The following is a 14,095-nucleotide window of genomic DNA, read 5'->3' on the forward strand; positions in this document are numbered from 1 at the left end:
CCCATCAAGCGCACAGACACCACACGTTACACTGGGAGAAAAGACAAACTAAGTTCATGTGACTTAGTTTTATACTTTTATGGTGGCCCCTTACAACTTCAACCCTACATGGGCAATAATTTTACATACTCTTCCTTTTTGAGTTTTATCAAAATATTGCATAGCTTATCATTATTCAAAATTACTGCACAATTCCTATCCTCTTGTGTTAAGTTTGAGTGTTTCTTCATTGGTACAATTTTATAGAACAATGGTATAGAAAGATTTGGGTTTGAACTTCTATTCACATAGGTGGAGAGAAAATTTAGTTTCTATTCATCCAAATACTTGATTTACTTATTTTACCACTAAAAGCTTGCTAATTCATATAAAAGATGGCCCAAATTGTGTTTATATCTTTGACTGATTCATTTTCCATTAAATTTGTAAACTCACATGTCTAGTACTAGTAACACTCACCTAAAATAGTACATTAAGGTTTAATTTCAAGACAGTTTTGGTATGACGTCCTAACAAGGTGAGCTCTTTGTCTCTCTCTTCAATTTTTTTATAAGAGCTATTACCTTATATATAGATAAGTAATTTGTTAACCTCCTTTACAATTCTATCTCTAAAGGGGTATATTTTTTCGATTTTAGTTTCCACTTTCTACCCATAGATTTCTTTAAGTGTTCTTTGAATGGCAATTGAAAGAATTAAAGATGCTTTCATAGTCCCTATACTTCACTTTAATTATTTGTACAACACTTTTTAGCTAGCTAGACTTGTGAAAGTTAGCATATATAGAACACTCGAAATCCACAACCAGCATGTCTCCGTACCTCTATATTTCTTGTTATAATAGCTTTAAAACAATTTTAAAATGGAGCTTGGGACTTTTAAATTATCATAGTTGATGTAAAATGGAATCACTGGCTCTTCATTAGTTATAATTAGATAGATAGTTGATTAACATTATTAATTACTGGTATTATTATTCACCAAACGCTTTACGTATTATGCACTACCTATGGAACACTTGCTGAGTCAAGAACCTCGCGCTGTTTTTCGGTTCTATAATTAAATCAGGGTTTGCTTCACTTTTCTCTTTTAATGCTATTTAATTATCTCCATTAAATCATGTAATAACAGATGGCAGTTTCAAGCAGACCAATTCCCATTCTTCAAAGATCTTCTTCAAACTTCCATCTATATATATATTTATTTGGAGAATTAAAAAACTGATTACATCAATGAATGATTGAATGAAAAGAAAATATTATCTGTGCATGCAACAAATCAAAGACACTGGAATGAAAATGAAAGAGATTGAAAATGAGGTAGGAAAATCAAATAATTGCTGCCTTGTCAAGGACATTGAAAACACACATACAATGCGACAAATCATATAAAAACAAATGGGTGTACAATTAAATGTGACCAAACATTACAATCCCAACAATGAGAGAAACACAGAGAGAGTGGGGGAGAGAGAAAAAGAAACAAACAAATAAGTCTCGACATCCTTTCATGTCGATTTCTTCCTTCAGTATCCATCATCAATCTACCAACCTGCATCCGCACATCATCACATCTAATCAATCAATAGCATTTATGATTGATGTATGTATGTATGTATGTATGTATGTACGTACGTACGTATGTATGTATGTATGGGTGTGTGTGTGTAAGTACGTAAGTACTACAATTTACGATATGTCGGAGGCTCGGTTTATTTAAACTTTCTGGCAACTGTGCTGTCAATAGTAAGCTTACTTGTTAAAGTGTTTTGATAAAATTGCAGGTTGATTTTAACAGCAGAACTGATAATTTTCTATAACTATATATCAAGTAGGCATTCATAAATTAACACCTAATACTTTCATTCTACAGTAGATAAAGCACCGAATATCAAACAAACATAAGAAAAATACAAAAATACAGAAATTTGTACATGAAACTACGGAGTAACAATAAAAGAAGAAAGAGCAAAAATTAATGCTCATAAGAGAAGAAGGTAAGCTCATGCAAAAATCAATTTTCTGTTAGAAGAGAATACACCATGAAGAATAAATATAAGATAGGACGTTAAGAGAGAGTAGAAAGTTTTATAAATACTTAACTTAGATCTAAAGAGTGCAAGTGAAACCAGCGGGTGGTGTCTTTCCGCAAGTGACAAGAAGCTGAAGAGCAAGTGGAAGATAGATGTTAAGATTAAGCAGCTTGAGCTTGAGAGTAGTGCACAAGCAGACAGCAGCTTCTAACTCAACAAGTCCTTGTAGAACTGGGCAGCATTGGTTAACAACTGGGTCACCAAGACCAATGTGAACCAACCCACCAAGAAGGTCCACACAAGCACCCAATTTGAGGGTGTCAATGGGGCATGTGGCAGCCGCTGGTGGAGGTGGTGTGTATGAACATGGGCATGGCTTCCTAGCACTTGGTGGATTAGGGAGAACTGGAGGCAGTGCAACTGGTGGGAGAGTGGGGAGGTCGACTGGTGGCTTGATCGGCGGGACGGTCACCGGAGGGAGAGTGACTGGTGGCAAGGGAACTGGGGGTTTGACAATGGGAGGAAGACCGATGGGTCTAGGCTGCCTAGGTTTCCTGTGCTTCGGGTGCGGCTTGCCACACGTGCCACAGCCAAGAATGGGAGTGGCTGTGGAGATGAAAAGCATGCAAATGATGAGGAGAGCTGAGAGTTTGGAGGAGTCCATTTTTTTTTTTTTCTTTATTTTAAATCTCTCTTCTTTCTGTTGTAGTAAGTTGTAACAAAGAGAGGGTGATGAAGATTTTACAGGAAAAGCATAGGAGTTATATAGGGGGTAGCGTGCGAGCAAAATTTTTTATTTTTATTTTATTTTATTTTTTTGTAAGTCTAGAAAGCAAATCACGTGAAGATGAGCTAATGAGCACAGAAGGCAGCTGTCAGATTTGGATAGTTGGTATTACAAATGCATAATTTCGTGTTATTTTTTAGGAGTAGGGTTCGATATTTTAATTAAATTATTTGATATTTATCAAGTGAATGATGAGATAAAATAATTAATTTATCAAGTGAATGATGAGATAAAATAATTATTTAGAATTTTTGAAAATTATAAAGCATGAACGAGACATCGCATGTAACACAATTTAAGATAAAATTAAATTTAGGATAAAAGTTTGGAATGTAAATTGTTATATATTAGTGTTATTTATGATTCAATTAGCAATGGTGTTTCTTTGTTAATTATTGTTGTTTTGTTCGGCTGCTCTGTTTTGGCTTGCAAAACGTCATCGCGTTGTTACTCCAGTTAATGTTAATGTTATTTTTCGAGGGAGTCAAAAAATTATCTTCGATGAATGGTAGGAAACATCACTCAAGAAATTAATCAGAAAGTAGTTTTTTTTTTTTTGGTCCTCAAAAGTCAAAAGTAACATTAATCTAGCACTGACATACTCCCCCCCCCCCCCCCTACCCCCACCCAAAAAAAATCTAACATTCACAAAAATAACAATAAAGATGTTCAAAATATTTAAAAAAATAAGTGATCCGAAAACAAATTAATGTCTAATTAATTTGAAGAACTAAAGGAGAATTTATCATAGTTTTGTCTTTGACATTTACTTGGCAACAATTTTTAAGAATTTTGCTTTGGTTTTTGTCTTACGTACATATTCTTATGAAAGTTAATGCAAATTCTTCAGTGATAAATGTTGAAGAATAAAACAATATTGATAAATAAGGAGAGTAGCTCTGTCCCAGTAGCATGGGTACACAAATTGTTTGGCTTCACTTTGTAAAAAGTGAGCCAATTACCTTCGGAATTGGGATTAGTGAAATGGATTTACATTCACAAGAGGTATGTAAGCCTTATGATCGCGAAAAAATAAGAGATTACGGCTCTGTTTGGGATTGACGTTGATTAATATTTAGTAAATATTAATTATTATAATTTAAAAGTAAAATTAATTTAATTTTATATTTATTTTATAAAAAAATTATTATATTTTTATTAATTTTATTAAAATTTTTATTTAAAAATTACATTTACTACGTACTATTAATTGTGGATGTCAATCTCAAATTGTGGATGGTAAGAATCCCATAATAAGAAGAAAATTGGATTATTCTAACGCTAAACAATAAAAAGCGGGGGAAAAGGAAAAAAAAAAAAAAATCTAGAAGCGTTACTCTATATATCATATTCATAGGGCAAAGGGGTTTTGGTACCCCTTTTTTGTCTTTTTTAAGGTCTATTATAATGGAGTCCTATAATTTGTTATAAAAATAAAAAAGCTAAATTTTTTTAAATTTTTACATATTAGTCCCACACCTTCAAATTTTCAGTTGCATTAATGCTTCTGGAAGTCACGATTTTGAGGACAAAAACTCAATTAAATTTATTCTTTTTATTTTAGGACAAAAACTCAGCCAAAAATACAAAACTCATTGCTCAAACAAACAAAAATGATTTTACAAATTCATAAACTAACACTTTATTATTATTAGTAAATTAAAATATTTTTACTACATAATTAAATAATTTAGTATGTTAATTAAACATTATGTTATAAAAATAATAATAAAACATTACCTACTAGAATCTCAAATTAAATTTATTTTCGTATTTTGTGTATTCCAGACATATAAAATCTCTTGTTTGAAAAAAAAAATATGTGGGGCTTGAACCCTGCTCACATGGGTGAAAGAAAATTGGTTGCCGTGTTAAATTTTAAAAAAAATCACATTTATATTTATCATCAATTATGGTTAGTAAATAATTTACATAGTTTAATGATGAATTTACATAGTTTAATTATGTAATAAATTAGTTAATATATTAATTAATAAGTAAATTTATTAATTTAAATAGATATTAATAAATGTAAGAATAAGTCATTTAATAAATTTATTAATTTAAATAGATATTAATAAATGTAAGAATAAGTCATTTAATTGAAAACCAAGTTCAATAGAGTAAAAAAAAATTAAAATATTGTGGACTTATATGTCATGATTATAAAACTTTTGATTTTTCTTATTTTACATGAACAACAAGGGCCTTTAATGCTAGTGGCCCAATAATCATCCAACGGTGGATTTAAAAAAGACAAAAGAAGGGTTGTGGCTCAGTTGGCGGCGCAGGCTGGGTAAGTGGGAAGAGCTCTCGGGTTCGATCCTCACTAAACACACCATTTGGGAGGGGTAAAGAGCCTTAACTGTGACTACACCCCGAATCCGAATTAGTCGGGGCCCAATGCGGTTGCCGGAAATCGGATGGTTTAAACCAAAAAAAAAGACAAAAGAAGGGGTACCAAACCCCATAGGTATAGTAGCTGGACCCATATGCATATATGTTTAAATCAGAAAATATTTTCATAATTAAAAATAAGTATCGGACGCGGTTTTGTTTGATCCACTAATCCATTCTTTTGCGGAAAAGATCCCGCAGTCAAGCCACTAAATTACGCTCACAATTTCGATAGTGGAAGTCAATGGACCAATTTGCTGCTGCATAAACGTCAGCCCTAAATTCACGAAAAGAAAATCTAATAAAATAGACCCACTTATGCCTTGCGACTTTTTCTTTTTTTCTTTGGGTGAAAATAAACAAAATCTTATCATCAATAAATATATTATAATATGAGGTTTTGGTAACTCTAGAAAGATTAGACTAACTTAAAAATTTACTTCCCATTAATTAAACAACACCAATTCCATATTTTGTGGGGGAAAAAAAAAAAAAACTCCACGAAAGTTCAATCGAGCTAGTGAGCTTATACCATCCCACCGTTGATACAATTGGGTCCTTAATTAGATTAAATTGCAAAGAGGGTCCTACCCTTTATCGTTTTTTTCTTTATGTGTGTGTGTGTGTGGGTGGGTGTGTGTGTGTGTGTATATATATATATATATATATATAAATAGCTTAATCATTTTAAACTTTAGGGCCCCCTCGAAGGGAGATTCATCAACTAGAGTGGGTTACAGTGAAGGTACTTCTGGTCTTTTCTCACGTGTCGATGATCTGGATTTCATACATTATATCTTCCCTAAGTATATACGGATTTCATTTTATGTTTATCTAAAGTTTCAATCTTTTCGTGAACAACTATGGGATCCACTTAAAAGTTGAGCAATTCTTTTCAAAGAAAATAGTATAAAGTTGAAAGGACTACCCACAATTTCTTCTTGATCTGAATTTTTCACGTTGATAATTAGTAGGTAATCCCTATCTTATATGCATGTAAGATACATCCCCCTCACATGAACAGTATATGTGTGGGGCTCACGCATTGTTCATGTGAGAGGGATGTATCTTACATGCATATAAGATAGAGGGATCCTAATTAGTATTATGGCCCAATGTCAACCCAAAGTGAGCATTAATTTAAAGTCAAGAATATTAAAAGTGGGAAGGTAAGAAGAAAGAAATCGAGGCAAACTCAATGATTATATATACTGTTGATTAGAAATGAAGTGCTTTATTTTTTTATTAATTATTATTATTTTTTGTCGATGATTATATACAAGAGAGACTATTTTATTAAGGGATATTATCATTCATATACCCTATAGATGCCATGTTATCAAAAATACTACAACACTTTAAGGGTATATCAATCGTCCACCCTAAATTGACAAAAGTTATCTGCCAACCACCAAACCGTTAGCTGCCGTTTGAAAGTTAACGGAATTATAGTGAATTGACGATTTTACCCTTGAAAATTATCACTCGTATACCCTTAAATTCTTTTATTATCACTTGTATACCCTTAAATTATCACTTGTATCATATGAAAAGACCAAATTACCCCTATGGTGTCATCCTATTTAAACGGCAAGTAACAGTTTGGTGGACGACAAATACATTTTGTCAACTTAGGGTGGACGATTGATATACCCTCAAAGTGTTGTAGTATTTTTGATAACAGAGCATCTATAGGGTATACGAATGATAATTTTCCTTTCATTAACAAATATGTCTTCTTTCTTTAATTAATATTTCCAAGATAATTTATTTCTTTAGTAGTATTCTTATTTAAATAATAAATAATTTTTTTCTTTGGAATTGGCTTATTCAAGGAGAATACAGTCAATATAAGAAAAAAATTAATTCTCCTACAAGAATTAATCACTACATATACGTTGAGTTCATTTATTTACGTAACATACCATAGGTCTATTAAGAAATTATATGTTATTGGTGTTTGGTATGAGAAAAATACTCACATAGTAGATTTTTTTAATATATGAGTTTTTCACATAAATTCTTGTGTTGTGCAATTGTTTTATTTTTTTAATTTATTATTTATTTGCTTATAACATCTTGGGTGATTTTAAAAATTTCCTAACAATTTTATTATGTTTACACTATATATACCATAACTGAAGTGCAATTGCTTTTATTCTCCATTTATTTTCTGTTTATTATTTATTTATTTGTAAGATCTTAGCTGGGATTAAAAATTTCCTTACAATTTTATCATGTTTGCAATATATGTATCATAAGTGAAGTCCAAAAACTGGGGTTGCTATTGTTTTCAATTACTTTGGACACGGTTTTAGAATTTAGAATCAAGAATTATGCCCATAATGAGAATTTTTTTTTTCCCCTTTTTGGGGATAAAGATAAACAATCCATATGAAGAGGAGAAGCGAATGATAGGAGCAAGAAGGAACAGTACAGCGAGGCAGTCATGTGAATTGATTGGTGGATTTTATCTTTTGTAGGCAACGAGTGAGGCTGGAATTTTTGTAATCTTGTTCATCCGTGATCCTGCTTTCCCCTTCATGATGTGATTTGTCGGCCTTTCTCTCTTTCTCTTCCTCTATAACCGACCTTCTATCTCCCCTCTCTCGATCAACTGCACCTCCTTTATCAAATAATGTACATAATTTTAGACTGTGACAACACACAAAAATGTTACAAAATGAGCCTTCAATTAGCTACATAAATATTACTATAGTTCAGTCATCCATGATTGCTAATATCTCTGTTGAGTTAATTAGTTTGCTAATATCCATGATTATTTTAGTTCAGTCATCCATGATTATTTTAGCAAAACGATGTGAAAAATAATTAGCTGTTTTCCAAACCAAACTAAGTATTTAGTAAATGCACTGGTCGCTAATAGTAGTTATTATAATCTTAGAGGTAAATTTTGTGAAGAAAAAGTTATTATTGTAAAATAAATATTGACAGTGTATGTTAAATAATATTTTTAAATAAATATAACAAAGAGATTATATAAGTTTTTGATCATATATAAGTATCAGATAAAATTAATTTAATTTTTAAACTACAACAATTAATTTTTACTAAATATTTTAATTAACGCGATATCTTGTAAGCTACGTATACGCCAACACAAAAAGAAATAAGAAATGGGGCCGTAGTGAACATGAGAAAAAGATGAATTCAGAAGAGAATGAGCCAATAAAACTCATCAGTCTACCTCTACTCTGGAAGTCGCATTATCTGTATAAGCAGACAGGGCGCTTATTAATTGGCTTTTTGTCGTGTGCAGTGTCTGCTTAGTGTTTCATTTTATATACCAGAGGATCAAATGGCTGAGGTTTGCTCAACAGAACTAATGGCCAGGAGCAAAACTCTCTCTGGTACGATATCTCATGTGGGTTACGATCCGGTGGTCGTGGCTTGTTCAAGATCTTGTTATTAGATAAAAGTACACCCATACCAAGATACCATGTTCAACTCTTTTTTTTCCTTTTAATAAAGAATTTGTGTAGTGCAATAATAACATATGGGCACATGGAGATATCATTTTCTTAATTATTTTTAAGTCTATCATCATCCGGATTCATGCACGCAGGCCAAATTGTAAGAAGTGATAAGATGAAGCAGGCACGAGGCAGGTCCTTGCCTCTCCGATATTGTGCGGTTTGTCATTAGAGATCTAGTCATTTTTCAGACCAGCCAAATATGGATCCGATGCTTATACAGAAGAATATTTGGTCATTGTGTTACACTGAAAGGCATATGGGAATGGTTTTAACTCAAGCTTCGTTCGTGATTCTAGACTCCCCCTGCCATGTCCCATCTATTTTCTATTCTCATTTGTAGAAAAAAATAATAATAATATTTTGTCATTGATAAATTATCCAAATTAATTATGTTACACATCCTTCTTTTTGTGGGATTATGATAGGGATGGCAATGAGAGCCCGTCCCACTAGAGCATGTTTTATAAATACTTGAGCTTCATCTACAAAGTCTGACTTTGATCCAAAAATTTGAGAAATATTTACAGTAAAAAAAAAAATTGTAAAAATATTTATTATTTTAATTGAAATACACTTTTTTATGTATACTTTATCCACCCGTAACATCTATTTATAGTTTTAAATCCTATAAGCCCAACTTTTAAAGCATAATCCCACAAAAAATAAAATTTTATAAATTATAAATTTATAAAATAAAATATAAAAAATGTACAATGTACAATTAAGACATTTTAACCCCTAAGCGCGTGGTTAGGTTGATTGCAGTGCAGCTGCAGCCTCTACCAAAACCTGAGTTTAATTTTTAGGGGTGATAAGAGGGTAAAAACTTATATTTGAGCTTGCTCACCCCCCTTACCTTAAAAAAAAAATCCAGACATTTTAATTTGGTCTGAAAAAAGTCCAACTCATATATTTTGAGATTATCATTGAAAATAATTTTTTTTTTTTGGAGGATTCTTGCCTCATTAATTAGAGACCCACACTTTGCTTTGAATAATAAAAAATTACAAATCATTACAATTATATACATAGGATATAGCTGGGAGTCGAAGCTTAACAAATTAAGGTGAAATATACTGGTGCTTATAAATAGCGAATCCATTCTCCCATAACCGAACAAACATATATTACCACTCGAGCATTGAATGACAAAAATGGATAATTAGGAAGGGAGGATAACATTACAAAGGCGACTCTTTATCTCTTAATATTGAAATATGAACCATCAAATCAAGTAAATAGAAGGGTTATTTTCTTTTCTTTTTTAAAATTATCATAGTACAATTTACTGAATAAAACTTCAGCGACTTAAGGTTATGTTTGAGGGTTAGGATTAAGTGTGGGATTAGATTAGTTTTAGGATTAAATATTCTATTGTATGTTTGGCAACTTTGCTTGGATTGAATTAGTAGTGACTAAATTTAAATTCAGTCCTTAATTCATGGGATTAACAATTCCAATTTATAAGCGGGTTTAGATGAGATTAGAATAAGAGAAAAAAAAATTATTCATTTACAAATTTCTTTCATATATAACACCATTTTTATATTTATTATTTAAAAATTAATTAATTAATTATTTTATTCATGATTTACTTGATATTTATTTTTTAGTTTGCTTTATAGTCTAATTAAATTGGTACTTTTACTCCAATAAAATTAACTATTTAATAATTTATTACAATAATTGATTGTATTAGATTTAATAATCACTATTGTAATATTAAAAATAATCATGAAAAGTAATAATACAAGTAATTAATTGATTATATATATATATATATTATTTGCTAATTTTTTGATAAAATAAAATATATCTAAAATATCTGATAAAAATAAATTAAACAATTAAATAGGTTTATTAATTTATTATAATTATGACTATCCAATAACTAATTTACTATACATTTAATGTTCTTATTAAATACCTTTAAATTAATTTTAATTATTACTCTTAAATATTCATAAATACTTTTTGTAATTAAATATAATTTAATATTGTCTAATCCGATATTATACTAAACATAATATAATATTGTATAATTTAACTTAATCCAATCTAAACTAATTTAGTCCAATCTAATATGCCAAAGCACAGCCTAAGAGTCTAATAATTCATTGAACGATTGCACAGATTTAGTCCATCAGAGCTCTATTTACTCGTCATAGATTGATTGATGGTATAAACTGGATTTGTCGAGTATGGTTGAAAAAATTCTCGGTTGTTTGTGGGTATTAATTGAACTCGAGCAAGCTTGCAATCGGGCTAAGAATTACATGACCAGCGATCCAGCCCACAAGTCAACAGACTTGAACGAAATCGAAGCCTCTCCTCAGATTTGCGGGCAGCCCAGAGGGTAGGCCTTTTGATACCCCTTAAAATTCCTCATGAAATCCCTTTTCAATTGAAATTATCAAAATAACCAAAGCTATATTAAATTATCAAAATCCCTTTGAATGAATTGTTCTTTCAATTTTTTTTTACACCAATCACATTTCATAAATTAGATTTATATTTTGAAATTTAATTGATTTTTTTTAGAAATTTGTAAGAGTAAATAAATTAAAATCTTAAGATTTTTATGTATTTAAAAATAAAAATTCAAAAGAAATATTCTTTTTAGAGAGAAATTTTACTGCAAGACGGTTAATATTTTATAACTCAAACAAGGAGTATTTCAAGAAATAAAATTTAAAAGGGGTGTTGTAAAAATTTAGAAGGGTGTTAAAAGCTACACTCTAGCCCATATCCCTTATGCTTTCTTGTTTATGCAATGGACCATTTGGTTCGATCGAAACTAGATTCAATTCCTCCAATTAGTTAAACGAATCCACGTGTCACTCTCCTCAAAGCCCACCTTCTTTCTTCCCGCCAAATCCGGATCTTCGAAAACGACAACTTCCTCGAACTAGAATGTCAGCAAACAAGTACAAGCAAGCATGCAGAAGTTCTAAAATTCCCGAGTCCCGATATGCCTCTGCCTTTCCCATCTGAATAAACAAATGAAAGGGGAGGGGCAAGGCAAAGAATGTCGAAATTATCCCCCCCAAATAACAAACCCTAATAAGTAATGAAATCGATCGATCAATCAATCAATTGAGAACTTTTTTTTTTTTTTAATATAATGGGGATATTATATGGGATGGTGGCAAGAGGGAATGTGGTATTGGCGGAGTTTAGTGCGGCGCAAACAAATGGAAATGCAATAGCGAGACAAGTAATCGATAAATTGCCGCAGGGAATTAGTGATCGTATTTTATCTTATTCTCATGATCACTACATTTTTCACGTCAAACGAACCGATAATCTCACCGTTCTTTGCATGGCTGATGATTCCTTTGGATGTAGGCTTTTTGTTTTTTTTTTTGTTTGTCCGCTTAATTTATTAATTAAACCTTGTACATTGTTCTTTTAATGCATTTTGATTGAATGAAGCCTGCTTGTCACTTGACACGACGCATAATATGTTTGATTGGGCAGTTGCATTAAGTTTTATTTGACCATAATGTGTTATATTTCTGTTCTTCCATGGTATCTAGAGACTCGACATGTAGTGGCACCACAAAATTAAGCCTTGATGTAGATTTAATGTGTCACGATGTTTTCATCAGGCAGTAATAATTTCCATGGATCTTCGTAGGAGTAAATTAGAGGGAGTTTAATTCAAGAATATTTGTTTTGAAATTAATTTCTATAGGTCAGTAGGTGAAGTTCCATAGATGATGATCATAATTGGCTAATTAACTTTTGTATTAACTTAGCTAATATGAGTATTCACCGGTGATCATTACGTGGTCTGAGCTGGTCATTACCAGCTAAATGACTCACATTGTATAAGGAGAAAGTTTCTTTGATGGACTAAGCTAGTTCTTGGAGTTGGAGATTGCTTTTTTATTTTGAATAATTATTTCATACATACAATCGTTTAAACTTTGTGCAGGGAGAATCCCTTTTGCATTTCTTGAAGATATCCATCAAAGGTTCGTGAGAACTTACGGCCGCTCTATTCATTCAGCGGCTGCTTATGCGATGAACGATGAATTTTCACGGATTCTGAGCAAGCAGATGGACCACTACTCAAATGATCCGAATGCGGACAGGCTAAACCGTTTGAAAGGTGAAATGAGTCATGTAAGTTGTGTATAATAATATATCCATTATCTCGGCCTTAGTTAACAGATTATTTAATTAATCTTGTTATTCCAACAGGTTAGGAGCGTAATGATAGACAATATTGAGAAGATCGTGGAGAGGGGCGATCGCTTGAATCTGCTCGTTGATAAAACAGCCACACTGCATAGAAATACAGTTCGATTCAAAAGGCAGGCACGCAGATACAAAAGTTCAGTGTGCTGGGGGAATTGCAAGCTTGCGTATGTGGTCAACTAAATCATTTGATAATAAGTTTAATTATTCATGTGTATAATATGAGATAGGAGTACAATCTTAACTTCTTTCTGTATTAATTGCAATTTGCAGGTCTGGTTTAGTATGTCTAATCTTGATAATCATCTATGTTACGCTTGCATTTTATTGCCGTGATCCTCTGTGGCGTTACTGCTTCTAGTGAAATTGGCAGGAGCAGCTCATCTCTTGTTCTTTTAATGACTAACTGTAAATTCGTTTCCATTGTAGTGGTGCAATTTTGCTGAGCAGAGTTGTAGAGGTTGAATATATGGAATGTACATGTTGGACTGAAGCTGTGCAAATCAATTTCAGAATTTGTTGATTTATTAGAGGAATAATTTGTTTCAATAGTAATTTTTTTTCTCTTTTCTCCGAATTAATTATAATTAAGTTTTCCCTTCTAAAAAGGTGATGTCATTAGGGTTTGAATACCCAGATTTTCTTCAAATTAAGGGTTAAAAAAAAAAAAAGTCACTATCGGAATACATTTTGAGAGCTTCTTGATACTGCTCTCATAAGCATTTACAAATAATATCAAGTTTATTTTATCGTTTTACCTATTTTATGTTGATTTGCTTAAATAGATACAAATATTTCGTTACATTTTTTGAAATAAAAAACCTTATACATCATTGTGAAAAATATCAAGTTCAAATATTAGTTTTCTTCTAAAATAATCCGTTGTTATCAGCTAGTTATTAACAATTATCCGTCAATTCTACATTATTTTTTTAATGAATAATTCTCATTAAAACAGAAAATAATCAAAGATAACAACGTAATAACTGCAGAAACTCCTTTAGTAATGCAAAAGAACTGCAGTTTATAAGTGGAAAATTTAGGTGCTTAATTACAATATTAGTTTGATTGCACATCATTAATGTATAAATAAATCAGAAAAAGACCAATTGCAAAAGTATTAGCAGCCCTCCTACCAGCTTTCACCGTTGTCGACTTTCGATAACCACCATTGAT

At 31.5% G+C, this 14,095-nt stretch overlaps 2 protein-coding genes across 2 annotated transcripts; one reads left to right on the forward strand and one right to left on the reverse strand.

The window, feature by feature from the left end:
- Nucleotides 1-1,315: 1,315 nt before the first annotated feature.
- Nucleotides 1,316-2,773, reverse strand: LOC102620067 (36.4 kDa proline-rich protein). Its single transcript, XM_025097394.2, has 2 exons — nt 2,103-2,773; nt 1,316-1,551 (listed from the first exon to the last, which is right to left on the reverse strand). The coding sequence occupies exon 1, from the start codon at nt 2,694-2,696 to the stop codon at nt 2,109-2,111; it is 588 nt and encodes a 195-aa protein (XP_024953162.1). The 5' UTR covers nt 2,697-2,773; the 3' UTR covers nt 1,316-1,551; nt 2,103-2,108.
- An 8,671-nt stretch (nt 2,774-11,444) lies between these two features.
- Nucleotides 11,445-13,443, forward strand: LOC102619388 (vesicle-associated membrane protein 711-like). The gene is made up of 4 exons (XM_006474602.3): nt 11,445-12,057; nt 12,654-12,844; nt 12,923-13,086; nt 13,193-13,443. The coding sequence occupies exons 1-4, from the start codon at nt 11,838-11,840 to the stop codon at nt 13,278-13,280; spliced, it is 663 nt and encodes a 220-aa protein (XP_006474665.1). The 5' UTR covers nt 11,445-11,837; the 3' UTR covers nt 13,281-13,443.
- Nucleotides 13,444-14,095: the final 652 nt, after the last annotated feature.

Source organism: Citrus sinensis, chromosome 9, assembly GCF_022201045.2.
Source record: "Citrus sinensis cultivar Valencia sweet orange chromosome 9, DVS_A1.0, whole genome shotgun sequence".
NCBI classification, from domain to species: Eukaryota; Viridiplantae; Streptophyta; class Magnoliopsida; order Sapindales; family Rutaceae; genus Citrus; species Citrus sinensis.

Excerpts from the sequence above, each read along its gene's own strand:
- LOC102620067 (XM_025097394.2), bottom strand. The coding sequence starts at position 2,696 with ATGGACTCCTCCAAACTCTCAGCTCTCCTCATCATTTGCATGCTTTTC.
- LOC102619388 (XM_006474602.3), top strand. The coding sequence starts at position 11,838 with ATGGGGATATTATATGGGATGGTGGCAAGAGGGAATGTGGTATTGGCG. Across the intron at positions 12,845-12,922 it reads TGAAAGGTGAAATGAGTCAT|GTTAGGAGCGTAATGATAGA; the intron begins GTAAGTTGTGTA and ends TTATTCCAACAG. Across the intron at positions 13,087-13,192 it reads TGGGGGAATTGCAAGCTTGC|GTCTGGTTTAGTATGTCTAA; the intron begins GTATGTGGTCAA and ends TGCAATTTGCAG.